This window comes from Pezoporus wallicus, unplaced genomic scaffold, assembly GCF_028554395.1.
Source record: "Pezoporus wallicus isolate ANWC-B61680 ecotype Strahan unplaced genomic scaffold, APGP_CSIRO_Pwel_v1 contig_6714, whole genome shotgun sequence".
NCBI classification, from domain to species: Eukaryota; Metazoa; Chordata; class Aves; order Psittaciformes; family Psittacidae; genus Pezoporus; species Pezoporus wallicus.
Window position 1 is genome coordinate 2,539,406 of NW_026637486.1, and position 23,147 is coordinate 2,562,552.

At 44.1% G+C, this 23,147-nt stretch overlaps 1 protein-coding gene across 4 annotated transcripts in view; it reads left to right on the forward strand.

Annotated features, from left to right (window-relative positions):
* RTN4 (reticulon 4) overlaps positions 1-23,147 on the forward strand; it is a 47,900-nt gene that overhangs the window by 4,465 nt on the left and 20,288 nt on the right. For 2 of the 4 annotated variants that reach the window (XM_057405819.1, XM_057405821.1), the window contains exons 2-3: positions 13,843-13,899; positions 14,704-17,157. The exons of 1 other annotated variant lie outside the window; for it this stretch is intronic. In XM_057405819.1, the coding sequence (XP_057261802.1) occupies positions 13,843-13,899; positions 14,704-17,157 (2,511 nt within the window). The remainder of the gene's footprint in view (positions 1-13,842; positions 13,900-14,703; positions 17,158-23,147) is intronic. One more of the 4 variants, XM_057405820.1, reaches the window with a different exon arrangement.

Below are 23,147 nucleotides of genomic sequence, written 5' to 3' on the forward strand. Positions count from 1 at the left end.
CTAGGTATAGCAAAGGTAGAATGGGATATTTTTCCTATTACACATTTTCCATCCTAGTGACTTAGGAGAAGGAGAGTAACCAGCAATTTGACTGATTAGTAAAGCTGCTATCTGCATTCTGTATTTCATGTTCCCATCTAGGCGAGTTCAACAAGGGCATCACTATTTATTTGTTTTTATTTGTTGTCATGTACAGTGTCTGGCCCAGTGGGGCCTGCTTCTGTAATTGAGCTGATGAGGGTTTCTAAAGCCAAATAGCTATTTCCTCTATTAACCAGAGGTATGTGCAAAGATACTGCCAAGTCTGGTTGTATATTTGCTTTTTGTGTGTATCCTCTGAGTTGTTTTCCAGGAGAAAACCACACAGCTTCCACCTACCATATAATGATGTAGCCCTCGGCGAAGTCTTGAATTGCACTGGGAGTTTTCCCCTTGGAGATGAAATCCTACAAACCACAAGGCAGGAGACAGTGAAGAAGTACTGTTTGTTTGCCCTTCTTCCCCCTCTTCTTCCTTATCTGTACTTAAGGAAATTTGCAGCATGTCTACAAAGTAGCTACTATCTTGTCCACCCTATTGTATCACGTTGGTGGTGAACACTGAAATTCTTTCATATCTCATAGATTAGAATGTTTAACAACGTAAGAAAAGCACTAAAGACAGCACTCTTGTAAGCTGAGCATTAAAGCTTCCTGGTCAGTGGTTTTCTCCTGCTGACTGGTGAAAAGGTGCTAGGAAAGTGTCATATCCTTTTGCAACGCTGATCTACAGATGGGTTGTGTTCTTTGGAATATAGAAGCCAAAAGACTCAAACATTGCAGCTCACAAGGAGAGAAATAAGCTGTGGTTGAAGGCAATTGGCATGGTGAAATGACAGTTTAAAAGTAGATACGTGATTGGAAAAACATGATTTCTAAGTGGCTTGCAGATGCATCTTGTGTTATTGCAGAAACTTGATACATTTTACTATGGTATTGTGAGGATGTTATCTTTGCTTTTCCTTCCTCTTCCTTCAGTGCCCAGGGGAAGAGGAGGAGGATTTTAGCCAATTGTGTGCTGGGCTGATGCAAAAGGAGTGTGAGCAGCAGTTGAGGGAGGGGATTCTCCCCCTCTGCTGTGCTCTGGGGAGACCCCCTGCAGTACTGATCCAGCTCTGGGGCAACAGCACAAGAGGGACGTGGAGCTGTTGGAGCGAGGCCAGAGGAGGCCATGGAGATGCTGTGAGGGCTGGAGCAGCTCTGCTCTGGAGCCAGGCTGAGGGAGCTGGGCTGGGGCAGCCTGGAGAAGAGAAGGCTCCTGAAGGGGAGACCTGAGAGCAGCTCCAGTGCCTGAAGGGGCTGCAGGAAACCTGGAGAGGGGCTTGGGACAAGGGATGTAGGGACAGGCCAAGGGGAATGGCTTGAACCTGCCCGAGGGGAGACTGAGCTGAGCTCTTAGGCAGAAGCTCTTCCCTGTGAGGGTGCTGAGGCGCTGGCACAGGGTGCCCAGAGAAGCTGTGGCTGCCCCATCCCTGGCAGTGTTCAAGGGCAGGTTGGACACAGGGGCTTGAAGCAAGCTGCTCTAGTGGAAGGGGTCCCTGCCCATGGCAGGGGTTGGAGCTGGATGTCCCTTCCAACCCAAACCAGGCTGGGATTCTGTGGTTTTGGAGATCACAGTCTGAAGCCTGAAGGCATATAGGCATTATTCTTCTAACCCAGGAGATTCACATTCTTGTGCTGTTGTCATTCCCTGGGGCCTTTACTGTTTGCCACCCGATTTTGAGGGTGGGTGATGGCTTTGACTGTTCCAGTGTCTGTTTTACCACACCCAACTGCTTGGTGGCTCTCATCAGATTAGTCCAGCCTTTGTGTGCTGGGAAGAAGGTATTTGAATAACAAAGGCAGTTAACCTATAACTTGAGGCATGTCTTGGTGGGCTTGAGTTATGTTTCTTTGTTTTCTGTTTATACTGAACGAAAAAAGCCTTTTTTTTTGCGCCCTGTTACTATAGTAACTGTGAAACTCGTGCAGAAATTAGCAGTGCATAGTTCAATCTAAACATGGCCTTTAGGCTCTGGATATTCTCTGAGCGAGGAAATAGTTTTTGGGCTAGAGAATAGAAAGCTGTGTATAGCTTACAGATAAATTGTCCTTAGGTATTCAGAAATGCTTATGCATGAAGTAGGAGGAAAATTGTGTAACTATCAAGCTTCATTAGAGACAAAAGAAAAAAGCTATTATTACCAAGTAAAAAATAGTGATCTGAGACTTATTCCAAGTAGAACAATCAAGTGTGTTTCCATGTGGTTATTTAAGTTCTTGTCTTATGATCTAAACCAGGAATTACTCCTGTTACGTTTTGAAAACATATGTTATTTTCGACTTGTTAAGACTGTTTTTAGGGCAGCTCAGCAAAGCCAGCCCCGAGATCACCAGACTGCAGCCATGTGACAGAGGTTTGGTGGATGGCTTTTGAAATTGGTATTTCCATCAATAAAAGCTACTACAAAAGCAGTAAAATAATGGACTTATTAATATTCACAAAGCCTGAGAAAATCAAATTATCACAGGAGCATGTTTTTATGTTTCAAATGGAAATCATCTGCTGCTAACTGTAGCTATCAAAACACAAAGATTTTAATTTAGAGATGCTTTCAAATGACTGCTTTTCCCCATGGTTTTTAGTGGGTTTGTCTCCATTTACTGCTTTCTGATGTATAAAGAAAGAATATTTGTATTTCCTCCCCTTTCATGGGGAAGCATTAGGAATACCAGGTTGACCCTCCCTGCTTTTGCTGGAAGGCTTCCTTTGTGTCTTAAGGAATGTACTGTGAACTCTTAGTTGCAGCTTCTTAATGAACTGGGCAATCATATCATCAACTTCATCAGCCAGGAAGCCTGTGTTAATTATGGTGTCTTTAAATAAGACACAAGGCTGAGATAAATATAAACTTTCTGTTGCCAGTTAAAAATGATCTCAGTCTATTAGATGCTGTTGGTCTAATGTTAGAATCCTGCTGCTCCTCCAGTTGTTACTGGTTTGTAAGGGTTTTTCTTGAGCACTATTCCCTCTTTTCTGACAGAAGATGAAATTTCCTTAATGCCTGTCATTTGTGTGGGATAAGGAAATGAATGCCAACTTAAACAGATGAAAAAGCATGTGCAAGGCCTTTCAGAAGCAAGTTGTAGCTGTAGAACTGAAAGGAACAAGGAAGGTCTGGAGCAAGTAGAAAAACATATGTGGTAGTTGTGGAAGAAAGGTTGCTTCTTTCTTGATCTTCAGCCAGGTCTTCAAGTATTCATGTGTTCAGCTTGAAAAATGCTGCTCAGAGGGCAAAAGGATGAATTTCTAGTGTCAAACCCACATTTTCTTTAAGAATCACATTGATGGACAAGAAAGTCGGTTTTCTTTTGTATATGAATTGTATCTAAGTGCCAAAAACTAAAGGGGATTGCTAAACCCCATATTGATCAAAAAGCTATTGCAACCCAGGAAATGCAGCGCTGCTTGACAAGTGATAGCCTTTGTTGAGGAGGAGGACATGAGGACAGTGTGTATCATCTTCACACTGCTTTATCTGTTATTAAAAGATACTCTTTTACAACTGCTAATGGCTGTAGTGAATCCTCTGATGAATGTCCTTGTTCTTTTGAGGTGAAGATATCTTATGCATCAATCTGTTTTTATTTTACAGACTATAAGCTCTTATATCAGAGGCTTCTCAGGCAAGGTAATGTGCTGGGAAGAGATGCTAAAAGAAATCAGTAGCAGCTCTTCTCCATTCTTTAAAGATTAATTTAGCTAATCAATACATTCTTCCGCAGTGATAAAGTTGCTAATCTAAATACTGCTTAATTTGCTTAATTGTGGGGAAAGGGAAAAATTCCATCTGTACAAATCAGTGAAAGGGAATCTTATGATTGGTATAATCTCTAAAATGAAATTGGATAATGTCTGCATAATGATAGGATTTGCATGGCTCTTCAGACCTCCTGCCTTTAAATAACTTCTGCTGTAATTATTAGATTTTTCTGCTTTGTGGCTCTGCCAGAACCCAAATTTGTTACTTCAACAAAATGAAAGAGTCTGGGCATTCAGGAAGAGTTACTCCGTTTTTAGAGGAATTAGCTGGTATTTCTTTAGTTCCAAATATTGCCAAGGACTGAATACTTTAAAGCTATATGGAGCTGGACACATGTGTTTGCAGTTGGGCAGATTGTTTCTTTCTCCTTCTTTCTTTTTAATTAACTCTATGAAATTGGATCTGTGGATGTTCACATCTGAGATGGTTCTAAATTCATTCTAAGCGTTGCTATTGAATATGTTTGTGATTGATATATTAAACGTGGCTGTGATTGTGAAGTGGGTATTCCAAGCCATCAGAGCTGGGCTGTGAACAGATGAAGTTGATTATTGTGGCCACCTGGCTTGAAGGAAGGGAGATCCTAACCCACCACCTGATGCTGACTCAGGAGGCAGAACTGGCACGACCAGGTCAGTTGATTTACTTGGGGGAGAAGGCACAGGCCCTCAGGGCACAGTTAGTCTGCAAACAGTGCCGCTCCTCTGGGAGCTCAGAAGCCAAAGAGCTTATCTTTGTTCTTCAGAGGATTTAACTTGCCTTGTGGCCAGCCGCTGTGGATTGCTGGTCTGTGATAGGTACATGCATCCTGGTTCTGAGAATCCCTTGTTCTCTTGTAGTACTTAATACAAGAATAATGAAAAGCTCCTTTGGAGCTGACCTGTGTGACTTTTTTCTTTGTTTATTTACTTTTAATAACAAAATGTGCCAGATAAGATTCTGTCCCTGCTCTGAGGAGATATACTGGCCCTCGTATGGGTGAGGGACTTTTAATAGGAAATGGTGTGATAGAACCATCCTCTGGAATGCTGCTTGGATCCTGTCCAGACTGTTACTGATCAAAACGTTTGATGCAAGAGTGAAGTGAGGCTGGCAGTGAGGTGTCTGAAGCATTTAATGACCTTTCAAAACACCCTTGTAGTGGGTACTTAGTTTGGCAATGTGGGAATTGTAATGGAAAGAACCAGAACTAATGTGCCTTCTCGATTTGGTTAGCAGTTGCAGGGCAGTGGTACTGTCTTGCTTCTCTATAGCTGCTCAGAAGAGGAAATGGCATATACCTTACCTGTGTCCTTGTGCACTCCACAGGATCTGCATTGCTGGCAGCCTGCCTCAGGTGTAGCTTTTCCAAAAGAGAAGTTGCTGCAAGTTGGAACATGTAAATATGATATTGGGGAGGAAAAAAAGCCCCCAGTCAAATCAACCTTACTTAATCCAGTTTGTTTATAGATTTCTGCTTAAGACAGTAAGAAAACACTTTGCTTCTTGCTGGACACTTGTGATTCCATAAACAGAATATTGAAAGCAGCATTGTTTGAAATGCTTCTTTTGAACTTGTTTTCTTTACTTCAAGTAACACAACGAGGGAAATCTGGGCAGCACGACTTGCTCTGCACGTGATGTGTGACACCACTTTGTGATAATTTCCATGAAGCCCTGGGATGACCTACAGCTCCCCTTGTTTGTTAATCAAACCTCTTGGATCCTTTTATGATCTTAGCTGAGATAAGGGTGTCCAGATGTTAAAAACGGCTCCTTTTTCACTTCAGTCTCCAGCAGTCTCCATCTTCTGCAGCAGGTCCTATGCTGTCCTCAAAGACTTCCAAACAGTTTGCAGTCTGAGTTCCTAAATTGAGAACTTCTCCTTATAAATTTACACATAAAACTAAAAAGCAGCTAATTAGTTGCTGTGGCTCTGCAGCCTGACCTAATGATGTGAAAAGATGCTATTAATAGTTACTGTTCTTTAACTTGAATGCCTTAAATATTTGGTGAAATAGCGTATTTGGAACAATTGCATCATAAAGGGAGGTGATTTAAATGGAGTTTGTGTAGGCAGCTGCTTTTCTCAGGGAATTCTTGTGAACTTGGGTGCCCTTGTTTCCTACTGCAGTAGGAAATTAGGCATCCAAGAACTCGACTCTCCTTGAAGTCATTTAACTTTTAAATCCCCACATATGTTGTTTTTGACACTTTATGCCGAGAGGTAACAATTTACTCATAATAATTTGACATCAACACACACAGGAGGGGGAAAAACCCAACATGGCATTTCCTCCCTATGGTTATGAAGTGTGAGAGTGCTGCACTGGTGCAGCAAAAGCTTTAGAGTGACAGTGCAAAAGCCTTTTGAGCTTTTTGAAGCTCTTTAATCTGTAAAAGAGCCTAACTTCATGGTGATGCTACATATGTGTTTTGCTTAGATAACAGTTTGAGATTAGAAATGCTGCTTGGGGCAGTCTTTGCTGTCCACAGAAGAACAACTCGGTGCATTGAAGAAGGAGACAATTTCTCTTTCATATCTGCCCCGGAGGGCTTGCTGCAAATGCAACTTTCGGGCTGCAGATGAGTCATGTCACAGATGCCATTGCTTTGAGTATTAATTTCAGCTTGTTTTCTTTGGTGTTAAATATTTGTATCAACAGGAGAGGCCCCTCAGAATCCATGTCCTGTCGTGGTAGGTCTGTAAGATGAAAGCAGCCCCTGTCTTGTTAGTTTGGTATTTTTCTCATGTTCTAAACATGCAAAGGTGAAGTGGATCCTTAAAAACTTGATTCTTGTAAACTGGTGAGGGTTTTTGGCTTAAGAATAGCATCCGTTCTCCAGCAAACTAATCCAGGAAATGGGGGTTTGGTTTCTGAAGACTGAAACTGCCATTTAGCAGCTTTATACAGTCTCCTACCACAGTTCAGCTGGGCATCAGGGTGAAGTCTACTCAGTTTATATGCAGAAAATAATATATTTAGATCTTTTCCTAATTCTGAGCTCATAAGTAAGAATAAGGAAAGTATCAGAACAATAAACTTCAGAGCAGCCTTACAGTATCTGAAGGGGGCCTACAAGGATGCTGGAGAGGGATGCTTCAGCAGGGACTGGAGTGATAGGACAAGGGTGATGGGTTCAAACTGAAACAGGGGAAGTTCAGGTTAGATACAAGGAAGTTCTTTACTGTGCCAGTGCCTCAGCACCCTCACAGGGTGCCAAAAGAAGTAGTAAATGCTCCATCCCTGGCAGTGTTCAAGGCCAGGTTGGACAGAGCCTTGGGTGAGATGGTTTAGTGTGAAGTGTCCCTGCCTGTGGCAGGGGATTTGGAACTGGATGATGTTAAGGTCCTTTCCCACCCAAACCCTTCTATGATTTTATGATAAACCTGCCTTACCACAGACCTGCTGCTCGTACATGAAAAGAGTCACACATGAGAGCAGATGGGAGGATCCATCAGTTATCCAGAATACAGTGATGAGGGATAGAACATGTTCTTGCTGAGTTCCTGTTTTCAGTGACGAGACTTCAGTCCTCTGCTTTCTGTTGGCAAGTCTGTTTTGGGGGTGGAAAGGCAGTTTTTCCATAAATTGCTTTTTTTTGGAGTTGTCAGTTTACTACTTCTTCATTTAAACATTCTCTATTTCTCCAGAAATCTTTGCAGCTCACTTCACTTCCTTTTTCTTTCTTGTCTGGGAAATCTATCTCCATTTCTCTGCTTTTTCTCTAAAACTTTGATATCAAAGATTGATGCTGGTAATATCTTTTAACACCACCAGTTAGTGGTCAGTGAGCAAAAGTTAATATGAGCTTAAAGAGACAACTCTTTGTCTTCTTGTTGTCAGGGATCTTGTTTTTAAACAAACCTGAAATCTCTTGGTGAAGCTGAAGTTTTAGTTGAAACCAAAAGTTTTAAAGTATGAGAGTTTGTGCTAATCCTAGAATAGTTTGGGTTGGAAAGGACCTTAAGATCATCCAGTTCCAACCCCCCTGCCATGGGCAGGGACACCTCACACTAAACCATGTCACCCAAGGCTCTGTCCAACCTGGCCTTGAACACTGCCAGGGATGGGGCAGCCACAGCTTCTCTGGGCACCCTGTGCCAGCGCCTCAGCACCCTCACAGGGAAGAATTTCTTCCTTATATCCAATCTAAACTTCCCCTGTTTAAGTTTGAACCCGTTACCCCTTGTCCTGTCACTACAGTCCCTAATGAAGAGTCTCTCCCCAGCATCCCTGTAGCCCCCCTTCAGATACTGGAAGCTGCTATGAGGTCTCCACGCAGCTTCTCTTCTCCAGGCTGAACAGCCCCAGCTTTCTCAGCCTGTACAGAGTTGCTTGTGGGTGACCTCTTAGTTTATTTCAGGGAATATTTAATTTGCAGAAATCCAAGGGAAAACCTGCAGAACGCTTTTGGTTAAAAAGGGAATTCAGTCGGTATGAACCACTTTGTGCTTCCCTTTGTTCTGCTGTTCCGTGAATGCTTTTCCTTTCTCAATAGGGGGGATATGTTTGTGTACATGGATATTAAAATAAAAAGCCAGAGGAGCGTGTGCTAATGAGCAAAACTGAACTTCCTCTCTTGTTAGGCAAGCAGCAGTCATGCGGCATTGGTCTGGTGAAGCATGGGTGTATGCGTCTGAATACAGTATTAGTGATTTACTGCATGTGGCAGCATCACCTGGGCAAGGTTGAGTCTGTCCATAGGCTTCTCTTTAATAACCATGGATTGGACTACTCCAGTAACTAATATAAAGTGATCCCTAACTAATACAAAGTAACAGCATTTCCAGATTGGAGCTCTCTTAACTGTAACACTGAAGGCAGGTTACTAACCTGTACCATTGTGTATTTTTGGCAGTTCAAATTTGGAGTAAAGCCTGTTTTCTCCTGGAGATTCAGTGTTCATTTTGAACTCTCATTCTTCTGTGTTTCAGGAATCAAAATCTGTCTTCTGGTGGAAACAGACATTGAACAGTTCATCTTGCTGAGTTAATTCTTATGAAAATATGAATTCTTATGACACTGAAGGCTGCTTTCTGTCTTTCTATTTTCTTTCTGTCTTTGAGTGTAGCTCTGCTGTAGCAAAGGCCTGCTTTGTAGGTCAAGAAGGGAGTTTTGAATATGCACCTTTACTAAAGAATATAGATTGTGAAGTTTTACTTGATTCTAGTAGTGGTGTCCTACTTGTTTGTTTGGATCACCTATTTTCTGCCATTGGTAGGCAAGTAGGAAAAGCCACCCTCAGTGGTCTGTTCTCCTCATCTTTTACAAATGAAGTTTTCCTACTGTGTGCAATACCTTATTACCAAATTTACAACCAGTTGTCAGTTGTTACTCGTGCTCTTATGGATGGAGCAATGGGTGGGAAGAGGCAGTGGTTCTCTGGAGTTCTCCAGCACTGGCTGATGTGGTTTGCCTGCTCCTTAGGGTCTCCCTTTGAGCCTGGGCAGTCTTGCTTTGTGCCAGGCAACGTCCGAGAGATGCTGTGTTTAATTCCTCTCGTTTATCAAAGCACCGCAGAAAGGTTTCTGGTTCTGAAAGGTTTCTCCCTCCAGCATTGAAGGTGAGGATTCTTCAGTGTGAATATCATGGCTGGCAAAAGGAGCATTCATTTCACCTTATTTGAATTAGCCTGAAGGGGAATGGTTGGTTCAGTTGACACTCATGCTGATGTGGGAGTTGTGCAGGCCCTTCTCTGTTCTCCCACCTTGCCTGGAGGGGTTGTACAGGTCCCACAGCAGGAAAAAGTCCTTGTATCTTCTTCCTTTCAGCAGGGAAAATGCCATTCTGTGGTGGGTGGAGGGAAGGTGGGTGGTTCTCCTTGGCTGGTTAGGAAATGCTGGTTTATGTAATCTCTGTTCACACTCCAGCTATGTGTGGAAAATAAAGCTTGGGTGTGGGCATAATATCCTTCCATTAAGAGAACCTGGGAATCCAGTGACTAGCACAGCTATTGTGTGTTTCTGTGTTGAGTAAATGGAAGCCAAACCTGAGGAGGAGCTGCTGTGTTGTGCTGTCCTAATGCAGCCCTGGAAAATCAGTGCCCATGCTCGTAAAACCAGTGTTCCTCACCAGAAACTTGAGTCCTCTCTCTCTGGGGCTGGGAAGTATTCAAAAGCTTTGTAAGTCTGGAATTTTTGGTAGAGGTTGCAGTTAGTCTTTGGACACCAAATGTACTACACCTTAAAGGGTTTGTTGTGCGTTTTCTCTTTGCCACCTTACCCCAGTGGGCTCCTTTCTTTGCCCATCTTTTATTTCTACGTTCTCAGTACCTCCACTCAATTGAGTTGTTCTTGGTTTCCCTGCGAGATCCCTTTCTTCTGGGCTGCCAGAGGTCTCTGTTTTCATGCTGCACAGTCTGCATTTGTCAGGTCCATCCTGCCTTCTCTGTCCTGCTCCAAAGCACAGACCCCTTCCAGTGAATGAAGTCTATGCTGCTATACCATGGCACAGAGGAGGTGAGAGCGTGGGGTGTCAGGGAAGCTGCAGGTTGAGGAGTAGTCTTTGGTACCAGCTTCAGGGTGAATTGCCACAGCACACCTCCCTGGAGGCTTTGATGCGATCTGTGTGTGTGTGCAGGGCCACAGGCGAGTGAGAGATGAGGTGGGGGATTGACATTGGCTCAAGCATGGAGTATGTGGACACCACTGCTCTGTTTAAACGAGTAGGTATTTTGGCTGCATCAGCATTTGGTACACACACAGAGGGACACAGTTCTGTATGTGCTTTCTTGATCCATCTAGGCATAATGTTGAGAGAAAAGGAGAGTGTGCAGCTGCTTGATTCAAACTCCAAGGCTCAGGAAAGACCTTAAAACAGTTTCCCAATACCTAAAGAAGCTCCAGGAAACCCAGAGAGGGGCTTTGGACAGGGGCCTGCAGGGATGGGACAAGGGGAATGGCTTGAACCTGCCCGAGGGGAGACTGAGCTGAGCTCTTAGGCAGAAGCTCTTCCCTGTGAGGGTGCTGAGGCGCTGGCACAGGGTGCCCAGAGAAGCTGTGGCTGCCCCATCCCTGGCAGTGTTCAAGGCCAGGTTGGACACAGGGGCTTGGAGCAAGCTGCTCTAGTGGAAGGGGTCCCTGCCCGTGGCAGGGGTTGGAGCTAGAGGAGCTTTAAGGTCCCTTCAGCACAAACCAGGCTGGGATTCTAAGGCCTAAAGTCTAAAGCTCAGCAATAATCCCGGGTGTACCAGGCACACCAGAAACTGAAGTAAAAACTCCAGTGTTCCTGCTGAAAGCATCATTTGAGGAAGGCAGAGCAGCTCTTTGGAGCAGTTAGTCCCAAGCTGAGCTCTCGCTGAAGGCCCTCATGTCACTCCACACCCGATGACTGTCTAACCTGGGGCTGTGGGCCCCTTGGGAGCAGCCTGCTTGTGGAAGAGATCCCTATGAGCAGGGCATGGGGAATCGAGCATCCCCTGGAATGAAGGGTGTGCAGTGATACGTGGCAGTGTGCGGATGAGCACAGCAGTGCTGGGACCTGGTGTCACACACCGATCGCTTGTCCTCCAGTGTGGGTTTTGTCCTTAAAAGCTTTCACCACCGCTGAGCTCTAGCACTGCTTTAATGTGTTCTAAATTTGGAATTGAGGTTTCTCTCTGGGTGGTCCTTAATAGGAAAATGTCATTTCTAGAGAACTGAACAGAAATCCCTTTGGCCCAGCAGAACTTGAGGAAGCTCCTAAATTCCAAGTCCTATGCTCCTGCTTTATTACTGTTTTCTTGTCTTGCCATATTTTCTGGATTATAAACATCACTTGGAATAAGAGTTAGATTGGATCTAAGGAGGAAGTTCTTTACTGTGAGGGTGGTGAGGCACTGGAATGGGTTGCCCAGGGAGGTTGTGAATGCTCCATCCCTGGCAGTGTTCAAGGCCAGGTTGGTCAGAGCCTTGGGTGAGATGGTTTAGTGTGAGGTGTCCCTGCCCATGGCAGGGGGTTGGAACTGGATGATCTTAAGGTTCTTTCCAACCCAAACCATTCTATGATTCTAACAATGTTCTGTGAAACAAAACCAACTGGGTGTATATTGGGACAGGAAAAGTAGGTTGTGAGGAGACTTGATCTTTTTGGGAAACTCCTGGTGGGATTGACTCAAGCCTGACAGGTCATGAGTGTTGAAGTGGCCTTGCTTTTGCGGAAAGGCATGGACTGTGCTATGTGTGCTGCTGGCTCTGCCAAGTTCCTCACTTCTTGCATCTTGTCAAATCAATTGCTTCCATTTTTCTTTGCTTTTAAGAATAGATAGTTCTTTTGTGGTGCTTGATTTTTGCCCATGCAAACATCAGACCTAAAGATTATTGATGTCTGTAGTAGACATTCAAAATCTAATTGAAATGCTTTAATACAATTCTGCACGCTGCTAATACAATTGATCTCAATTGCAAATAGGCTTTAACAGCCTTAATTTGAAAACTTTGTGCATTCTTCGGAATGAAATGCATTTGCCCAAATGTTACTGGTTTTACATTAACTTAATGCCGATAGGCCATGATGGACCTGCGAAAAACACCGCTGCTGCTGCAGAAATGCAGAGGAGGGCTGGTTTTAATTTGCCTGGTTCCTAATGATGGCTGGTATTGCTGCTTCTGGAGGGGCTTTTCATCAAATGCTTTATTTAGCATAGTAAAATACCATGTTTGTATGCTTTTACTTTGGGTAATGTGCAATATGAAGCTCTAACATTGTCAAGCTTCTCACCACCATGCAGTAGTGAAGGAGGGTGGTGACTTCCTTAGCTTAGAAGTGTGGCCTGCCTTATATTTACTTAGTTCTCTGAGTGGAAATTGGAGAGCTGGGAATGTCGTGTGAAATGTTAGGGGTAAAACAAACACAGCGAAGCAAAATATGCTCCTGGGCTCATGCTGAAGAAGGCATTAAAACTAATGCCTTCATTTGGACGCTTATCTGTGTTGTAACTTCCCCTGTACCGGGCTCTTGTGATGCTGCGTGTTCAGTTCTGGGCCCCACACTACAAGAGACATTGAGGGGCTGGAGCGGGGCCAGAGAAGGGCAGCGGAGCTGATGCAGAGCCTGGAGCACAAGTGTGATGGGGAAGGGCTGAGGGACCTGGGGGGTTCAGTGTGGAGAAGAGAAGGCTCAGGGGGGACCTGATCGCTCCCTACAGGGAGGTTCTGACAGGAGGATGGAGCCAGGAGGGGCTGGGCTCTGCTCCCAAGGAACAAGGGATGGGACAAGAGGAAATGGCCTCAAGCTGCACCAGGGCAGGTTTAGATGGAGCTGAGGAACAATTCCTGCCCCAGAGGGTGCTCAGGCGTTGGAACAGGCTGCCCAGGGCAGGGCTGCAGTCACCGTCCCTGCAAGGGTTCACAGCCCGTGGAGACGAGGCCTCAGTGCCATGGGTTAGTGGTGGCCTTGGCAGTGCTGGAGTAAGGGTTGGACTGGATGAGCTTGAAGGGCTTTTCCAACCTCACTGATTCTATGAAAATACTGAAGACCTAAACAATCAGCAAACAGTACAGTCCTTTACTATTCCTGGTTTGATCAGTATCGGCATGCCTGACCAGTGCTGTTTTGGGAAGTTTCAAAGCCTGCCTTAGTCACTTCTCACAAGTTTTGGTCGAATCTCCATTTTGCTGCTGTTCTCACCCAAGCTGGTTGGTGTAGAAATCCCTCTGACAAAGTGAGCTGATGGAGTCATTGCCAATGGCAAGTCAAGTGGTTTTTCTGGTGCTAGAGCTGCTGTAGCTGCTCAGTAGTTTAAATGTTTGGAGAATGCAAGTAAAGAGTAGCTACTGTGGTGTATCTTGCCCTAAGTGTGGTCACTGGCTTGGAGGATGGAGGTCCCTCAGTTGCCTCAGTGAAGATCCCACTGTAAATGGAGAAATCTGAGTGTTGTCTTTCCCAAATCACAGGGCTTGTATCCAGTTCTGTGGTTCTCTGTGGGTGTAGATGTTGGCTATGGATCTGTTTGACTTCCTGGGAACTGACTCCTTGCGTGCTTTCTCCCCTCTTCAACCTAGCCTTTATTTCTGCTGAGGTTATTTGTTTGTTTTTCAGATGAGACCCTTTTTGCTCTTCCTGCTACATCTGCGCCTCTGATGCACTCCTCTGCAGGCAAGTTCTTTCTGCTCACCTTTGTCTGAATACATCCTGCATTTCTGACCTCATTAACCCGTTCCAATTAGTCTGCCTTTACTAAAAGTCAGCATGGGTCCAAGAATAGCCTCCATCACATTGCTCCATCTTGTGACTTTCCAGTTGATCTGTTCAAGATTTCAATACACATTCGTTTCTTGACATGGTAAATGTTGTGTGAACCAGCCACAGCCATCTGAATTCTTGGACCCTTGATGTAGGAGAGAAGTTGATATTATTAACAGGTTAACACATCAAAGGATAGTCGCTTTACTGATTTAGCAGAAGGATTTAATCCATAGTAACTTTCTGCAGTACTTTATGTAAGTAAAACATGTACCTGTAGTATTTTAATGCTTTTTTTGTTAGCCAAATTCCCACTAAGATGTCAAAAACGGACTTCATGCACGTTTGTGCATATGTCTGTGCGCAAGCATCCACACATACCCTCTCTCTGTCTCACCTTGCCACCCTCCCTCTCTTACTGTGTTAATATTGCCTGCTGTACTTGGATGCTCTGTACTTGTCTGGCATCTTCAGCTTTACTGTGATCTCTGCACTGCATAAAGTTGCTGCTTCTCTAGCCTCTTGCATACTTCTCTGCTAGAGGAAGTGAACTAGAATAGCACACTTTAGCCCATGCTTTTAATGGGTAATAGTGTTTATGATAGAACTTGGAAGAACCTCTTAATAACTAACATCATGTGAACCTGTCATGAACGTTTGCATTGACTTTAAAGAGCACTTGCATTCTCTAACTTTCCTTTCTGTCCATGGTCACAGAAAAAGTTCTGGACTTGCAGGAGCAGCCAGGTAGCACTAAGTCGCTTGGTCAAGAGGATTTTACTGCAGTCCCGCTTGATACTGCTCCTTCTCTTCCCTCCTTCTCTCCTGTCTCAGCTGATCCCTTTAAAGAGCACTCAGCCCTTGATACGCTCTCAGATGGATTACCTGCAAGAGGCACTTGCAAAGAAAATGCAAGTGAGGTTTATAAAGAACCTGTGGAAAAGGCAAGAAATCCATTTCTTTCAGAGGGAATTGGAAAAGACATTCAGACATCAGAGATGAAGTCCTCAGAACCCCCATTTGCTAAAGCAGAAGCAGCCATTTTATCTCAGGCTAAAGAAGAAACACAGCTAGAGGGCCCTAAAGAATTACCTAATCTGGAGAAAATGCCTGCAGAGCAGCTGAAAATGTCTCCAGAAAGTCCTCAAGATTTGTTTGAGAAAAACGAGGAAGATCTCTTCTATAACAAAGACAAATACAGAGGTGGTGAGCAGGATGACAAAGGGGCACAGAAAGAAGACCCTCTTAAGAGGGAAGAATACGCGGACTTCAAACCATTCGAGCCAATATGGGAGCTAAAAAGTGCTAGTCATGGACTGAGCAGCGTGAAAGAGGATGTTGGAAGTAAGGTAGATGCCAAGCTAGAAAGCAGTTTAGATGAGAAGTACGGTGTAGGTAAGCTGAATGTGCAGAGGGATTATGAAAGAGACAGTGAAGGCAGCATGGAAGATCACTCTTTCCCAAGTACCCCTGAAGCCGTAACAGAACCTTCGCAGACTTACATCACTTGTACTGAATTTGAATCCTCTATGAGTCCTGATGGGAACAAAGGCAAATCTCTTTCTCCGCTAGAGGAAGGTGCTTCAGAAAATAGAACCGATGATGAGAAAAAGATTGCAGAAATGAAAGCTCAGACGAGCACAGAACAAGGTAATTTTAGCACTAAAGCAGTTGGCAAGCAGGAAGGCCAGGAAGCTGACTATGCTAAACCAGAGAGTATATCAACAGTGCCATCTGACACTGCAGCAAATATGCCTGAAGGTCTTACTCCCGATCTAGTACAAGAAGCATATGAAAGTGAGATGCATGACGCAGCATGTACAAAACTTGCTTATGAAACAAAGATTGATTTAGTTCAAACCTCCGAGTCTGTACAAGAGACTCTGAAACCCGTGACACAACTCTGTCCCTCCTTTGAAGGCTCAGAAGCCGCTCCATCACCAGTCTTGCCAGATATTGTTATGGAAGCCCCACTAAGCACTGGGACTGCTGGTGCAGAAACATCTGCTGTACAGCTTGAAGCTTCCCCATTAGAAACATTTATTCCTACTGTTAATTATGAGAATGTAAAAGAAGAGACTGAAAAGCCTCCCGTGTATCAAGAGGCAGTGAATGCACCACCGACACAGGCCCAAGAAACAAAAGAGGCATTAGCATTTAAGAAACCTGAGCATGAGAGTAGCACCAGTCCTGAAGATACAGAGACTCCATATATCTCTATTGCATGTGACCTGATTAAGGAAACAAAGGTCTCTGGTGAGCCCACTGCTCCATCCTTTACGGAATACTCAAAGACACCGGTGACAGAATGCATTCCTCAGGACGTGCCTGAAGACAAGGAGCTCGATGAAAAGCCATCTCCACAGTTTGGGAAATCTGACCTGTTCAATAGCCAGGTGATAGCTGACTTCACAGAGAGAGCGAGTGAAGATCCATCTCTCATCCTAAAGAGTAAATCAGCTGAGAATATTGGAACTGATGAGGAACACGAGGAACAGCTGGTGGATTCAGGAGCTGCCACAGGCAAACCTTATCTGGAGTCTTTCCGACCCGAACTGGACTCTTCCAAAACTGTGGCTGCTCTGCCCTCTGAGCCACCACCTACAAAACCAGCCAAGGTAGAGAAGATTCCTCTTCAGATGGAAGAGCTGAATGCTATGGCTTATCCAGCTGATGTACCTGTTGCTACACAACCAAAAACAGGAGACGACAAAGCTCTCTCACCCATGGAGTCTTCCCCAGTCACAGTGGAAGATGACTTTGTGATGTTAGGTCATCCCAAAACTCCTGAGTTTTTGGCAGAAGCCATTGACAGAGAAGTAATGTGCAAAGATGCAAGTGAAGAGATCAGTAAGGTGATCCGAGGTGAGAAGAGGCAGTTGCCTTGTCCAGAGCTACCCTGTGACCTGTCTGTAAAGAATGTAGACGTAAAAGCTGAGGAAGATACCAATGCCTTGAAAAAGTCCTTGGAGGCTGTGGACAAAGAAGTGCCTGAAGTATCCAAGATGTCCTTACCGGCCACAGATACCTCACCTTCACCTGCTGAAAAAGAGATGGTCAGTGTAGGAAAACCAGAAGCTTTTGAGAAGGAACCTGAGCGAGAAGCTGCTTCTGTTAAAGAAAAGGAAAAACCTACTGCTATATTTTCAGCAAAGCTGAATAAATCTTCAGGTAATCTGTGTGTGCTGTCTTGCAGTTTGCCAGTCTGCTTATTTTTATAGCTAAGCTTAAGCATGTCATGACTTTAACTGTTTTTAAGTCACTTTCTGTAAACTTCTCTAAGGGTAACAGAATGTTAGTGCCTGCACTTTTACCTAACTCATATTCTGATTGCTTTAGTACTTTTTTTCTTCTGTTTATCAGGGATGGACTCACTGTCTCCTGTTTTCTCCTTCAGTTCTCCTGCTGATCTGTTGAGAGAGAAATAAGTCACTACTCACTGCAAGCTCTGCTGTGGTGGTCTACAGGCTGGGCATTAGGTGGCCTTACAAACTTGCTCTTAATAGGTGACAGTAAGCCAGGGATGGTGTTTCAGTCTGCTGTGTGAACATGATTTGAAGACGCATTGCTGTTCATACACAGTTCAGACATTAGACTTAAAACTTAGGAAAATACCCTTGCTGCTGCTGTATGTGTAGCATACACATCTGGAATCTGGAAGAGAACCTGCACATCTGCTGTCACAGGACTTGCAGCTTGGATTAGATCAAGGGCCAGTGGTTTGAAATAAACAGTGCACATGAATGAGTGCCATAGTACTCAGGTTACTAGGAGAGTGGTCATTGAGAAGTTGAGTATCCTGCAGATGTTAAAATTGGTTTACAGGCAACAGAGATACTAATTTCCATTTTTCTTTTCAGGTGGGGCTTGCACTTCAGTGTAGGTGATTTTTCTTCTAGTAAAGTGTACTTAGGTAACAAAAAGTTGAAGGAGAGATAAGGTCATTGTTGTGTTCCCTAAGTGAATGCCTCATGAAACTCCAGCTATTGTAGCCTAGAGGAGTATTTGCTTTTTGATACCACAGCACTCTGCTGCTACTTAAGTCATACACCAGAAGCATTCCTGCTAAAAAGCAGCTACTGCAGGAAGCACAATGACTGTTCCAAATAGAAAGCCAAATATTAGTTTGCCTCAGCCCTAGTGTATTTGTGCAGTAGCTGCAGTCCACAGTTCATAAAATACATTCCTAGTGTAGGTAGACTACATCAAATGTGTTTTGGAACACACAGGTTGTGTTATGGGGAATGTCAGGGTGTTGATGTGCTTGAGATAGGGTTTGGAAAATAAGGTAGAAGATGTAATGCTTACATTTAAGTTTGCATCATAGTTGCCATTCCTCCTGTCTCGCCTCTTCATACATACAGGTGGGTGGAAAGGACAGTTTCTCTTCTCCCTGGTGATGAAATACCAGTGATAACCTGCACTGTTCAAATGCTGTGTGTTCTGTGAAGACTTCTCTCCTTGTGCTCAGGCTTCCAGCATACAGTGCTGTCTAGAGAACAGCTGCTGTGCATCTAACCCTTCATGTCAAGGGGTTAATTGTTCAGAGATCAGACTACTTGGAAAAATAACATTGCACTTAATATAATAGCTTTTTTCCTTGGTTCTTGTAACAGGAAGCCTTGCAGGGGTGTCTTAAATCATTGCGTGGATGTAGCAGCCTGGGGGTGGCAAATCACTGCTTTGGGTCTGAGGAGGACACAGCTGCTCTTCTGTCTGTGGGAGGCTGCCAGAGAAGCTGCACATGAGCCCATTTCCCATAGCAGGAGAGGAGAAACTTGAAGGGTGTCTTCCTTCTCCCATCTAGTGGCACAGAGTTGGGACAGGCATGGGGCTGGCCTGGGTGTGTGGCAAACTGGGGCACTGTCTGCAGTCTGTCAGTGTTGGAATCACTGTAAAGCAGCTGCAGTTTTAATTCTTGATGTGCTGTGTTGTTTGGGAAGGAAAATTGTTGTTTCTGGAGACACGTTTTCTTAAAGCTAAAGAGATGAGAATACTAACCCAAAACCAGGGCCCCTTTGGCCTAGATTTTTGTCCCAGCTCTGTGCTGTTGACTTTTTTGCTCACTTCTGCTGTATTCTATAAAACAGAACAGGACTTCTGAGACCTGCCTGAGGAGTGTAATGACAAGCCGTGAACAAAATCAGTTGTCTGGTTTTACTACCGCACTACTTAAGCACAGTTTCAAAGTAGCATCAAAAACCTAACATGTACACTGGTCTTCCATCCTCTAAAAAGAGGGATAATTCATCACAAGACCAAGAAGTGGCTCTTTGCATGTGTTTGCCCTTCTGAGTCTTACCTTTATTGTGTGTGTGTGGGGAGGTTGGTTTGGGTTTTTCTCTCGTTCCATCAGTGGAACTGAAACAGATCTTCCTGTGCCTTAAGACTTCTGAAATCAGTTGGCTTGGTGTATGTATAGTGCTTGCTAAAACATTGCTCTCAACTGCCTTACAGCTGCACTTAAATGAAGGTTCTTGAATGCTTACCTAACAGTGCTATTTTTGATCGCTGATGTGAGTGCAAGCGTGCCAGTGTGTACCTGAAGGTGTAACTTCCACCAGTCCCACTGAGCTGCAGGGAGCTAAAACCTCTGGAGGGGTTGCACATTTTACGTTTTAAAACTCCACCACTCCAATAAAGCAAATCTAAACCTTGGAGCAGCTTCCTGGGTTAGAAAGAGGTTTGTTGAGTGCTGCCTGGCAGACCCTTGAGTAATGTGTTTTGCAGTGGTATCAGACTACAGGCACCTTGTACTTCATAGCTTGCACAGATGTGAAAACCAAACCAAGCAAAGCAAAATCAGAACTGTGGTTAACTGTCAAGAAACCCCTCTCCTTGTAAGAAACTCCTATTGATAACAATTTAACAGCAAATACCCCTCTGCTGCACCACCGTCAATTCCTATTGTCATGGGTACAGTGATGCTTTTTTCCCCCATTCGCTTTCTCAGTACATGCTGTATTTGGCTTCCTGCTGCTTCACTCTCACCACACATTTCTGACCTCCATAAAAATACTCCAGATTAAGATGTGACTTCAGAGCTGATGTTTCCTGATGCTTGGGATGCTGCTGACCTGTGCCACAGCTTCTGCCAGGGCTTGTGCTGGCACCAGCACAGTGCAGCCGGGAGTTGTGCTAAGGCGTGCTCACAAAAGGGCTTTGTTGCCATCTAGTGTTTGTAAATGGAGTGTAACTCGAGTATCCTCTGCCTGCCACGGGATTGCATCTGGGTCTTGAGAACCTCTCAGTATTGAAACCAGTTCAGTGTTCTTAGGACTGAAAACTAAAAACACATCAGAGCCCTTCTGTTGCACAGACTTTCTTCCCTGATAATGCATTTCTGTTGGATAGAGACCATTAATTCTCCCAAATAGGCTAGAAAACCAGGCTTTTCATAAACCTGGATGTGAGGCTTTTATGTTACTGAATAATAATACTACAATTAAATTTGTAGATTGTAGAACCTTCCCCGAAATCAAAACCTCTGACCATGACAGAAAGTTGGGTACCAAAATGTAACCACATTATCGGTGTAACTTTCGCTGTGTTCACCTGGAGCATTACAATGACATTTGAGAATGATGCTGAGATCTTTCCCACCAGGGCTCTCAGTCTGACAGGATACCCTTGTTTCATGGTGGTTTTGAACAACAGGCTCTGTAGACATTCATTTTAGATTAAATTTATGGGTTTACTGGTCTTGTTTTCACATAAGCTACAGAGCACTCTGTAATTGAATTACAGGAATGCAGCTATTTAGTAATATCTTACACTTCCTGGATTGTCTTGAGAGAGCAAATTCAGAGGTGAATTCCAAGTGGGAATGTGCTTTGGGAAGGTGGCTGGGTGGTACTAACGATGGAGCTTTTCTTTTTAGTCCTGAAACATGGGGGCAGAAATAAAAAGACTTCCTGTGATTCTGTAACAGCAAACCAGGTCATTGCAGGTATGTGAAGCTTAAAAGAAGTTAGAAATGCTCCTTACACCGTGTGGCTATTTCCTGTTAGTTTCCTTATTTGTAGGTAGTTAAATAGAGCCATTACCAGATGGGAAGGCTTTGGTTTTAGTTGGTTTTCACTGAGGGGAAAAATACCTTTGAATGCCTCTGGAAGTCCTTTCAGGAGCAGATTATTTGTAAAATAGCCTGGAATTCAAGCTAAAATCTTGATTTAATTTGTTCTGATTATATTCTTAGGTTCTTTGATGGTTCAGGTCTTCTCTTCTGCTACCAGGTAAATACTAACAAATGGAGCCTTCTGGTCCAGAGCGAAGAGTTTGCAGAGGAGTAGGAGAAATAAGGAAGAACCCAAACCTGACCCTTAGGCATATTTTGCTGAAGGGAAGACCTGCTGTGTTTTAATAGAGCTCTTGTGGCACCCTATTGAGATGCAAAGGCACGTATAGCACAGCCAAGGCCACTGACAAAACAAGGCCTTTGGGAAGTTATTTGCAGAGTGGCAAAATTAGGGGAGAAGATGAAACTTATGGTAAGCTTCCAGCTTTCCCAGAGGCACAGTTAGGTGGCCAGCACTGAATGAACCTTCAGGCAAGAGCAGAGTTAGGTGGTTATCCACAATGCTCTCCTGTGGGAAGCTGGGAACACTCTTCAGTGCAGAACGGCTGCTGTACATCTGCTCAGGGTGATTTAATATCTATGCAGTGAGTAAAGTACTCACCCTGCAAGCAGGCAGCCCTTTGGAGGTGCATTCCACAGAAGAACATGGTTAGAATTGATTGTGTCTGTTTTAGCTGTCTGGGTGAGTTGATAAAGCCATCTTGGAGGCAGCCTGTTAGCTGGATAGGTTTTGTGCAAACGCTGGTGTAGAAACAGGCATGCAACTTCCCTCATGAAACAAGAAAGCTCATACAGAAGTTTGTTGACACTGCTGGTGCTTTGTTTAAAGAGGAGGGAGTAGAGAGTGTTGAATAGGGCGTAAGTGCCTGAAATAAGAGATGTGAGTATGGAGGGATCCAGACTTTGTTTTAGGCATTGTTTGCATGGAGTGGGAAGAGAGAACACAGTAAAGAGGAGGATCTTGAGGGCAGGGAGAAACTCCTGTGGCCGGAGTTAGTGGCTCATGTTAGATGTAAGGAGAATGTTCTCAAGTAAGGAGAATGGGGACTGGTAACGCAGTTGGCTGCGTGTTCATGTTCTGGGTGCTGCCGATTTGCTGTGGATACAGCAAAATGTCTGCTCAGGAATGTGTTGCATAAATGTACTATTTTAAGTATGTAATATAAGGACTATGAAGAAGAAATGAAGAGACTGTAATTGTGTATTGGGTAATTGGTGGAAAGAGCTTTCTGAAAGCATCAGGTTTCTGGCTATTTTAGTGACAATGCAGTCATCCAAACAAATGTGAGGGAAGAACAACGGATTTTGGTGCTTTCCAGTTGATCTTAAGAGTTTCAGCTCAAAGACAAGCACATTGTCAAATGTGTTCTGTGCTTCTTCCATAGTGCAGCTCTTCAAATTTTCTCGCTCTGATGTTTGCATGTACACATCCCGTTTCCTTCCTATAGTGTATGCTTTGATTTACCTGTCAAACCCGTCAACAAAATGTACATCATGGTTTGTTGAAAATGTATGTAACTGCTTTTGCTGTCAAAGGAGGCCTTAAATCTGTGCAGCAGTTGAAGCGATAGCAGGTTTTTCAGGTAGCTTTGTATCTTTATATAGGAGTGTCTGTTCTACTGTGTAAGTGTGGAATCAGGATCTCCATCCCAGCCACCTCCATCACGTTTTTAAGAGGCTTTGGAGCAGTGCTGGGGAGTTTTTAGCACTGTATTGTCAGCCCCAGATCTTAAGAACAGACTCCAAGCCAGAGGAATAGTCAGATTCTTTTCAGCAGGGATGGAAAACAGAAGGACGTCGTTCTCACAGCTCTTCTCTTTCAGCTTGAGTTTCTGGTTTAGGCTTGTCTCATGCCCGTGTGTTGCTTTCTGTACATTAGTAGTGTAAACTTCCAGGTGCTCATTTTTCATTTAAATGAAGGGAACATTTAATTGTTACTTCCGCAGCAGACAGCAAAGGGTAAACTAAGAAGGGGAAGGTGTTTGGTTGTAGGAATTGTGAAAAGGGTTAGGTAACTGTTCCCAAACCTCCATTTAATGAATACATGTGGCTGAGCGCTTCATAAGGACTAAAGATACCAGCA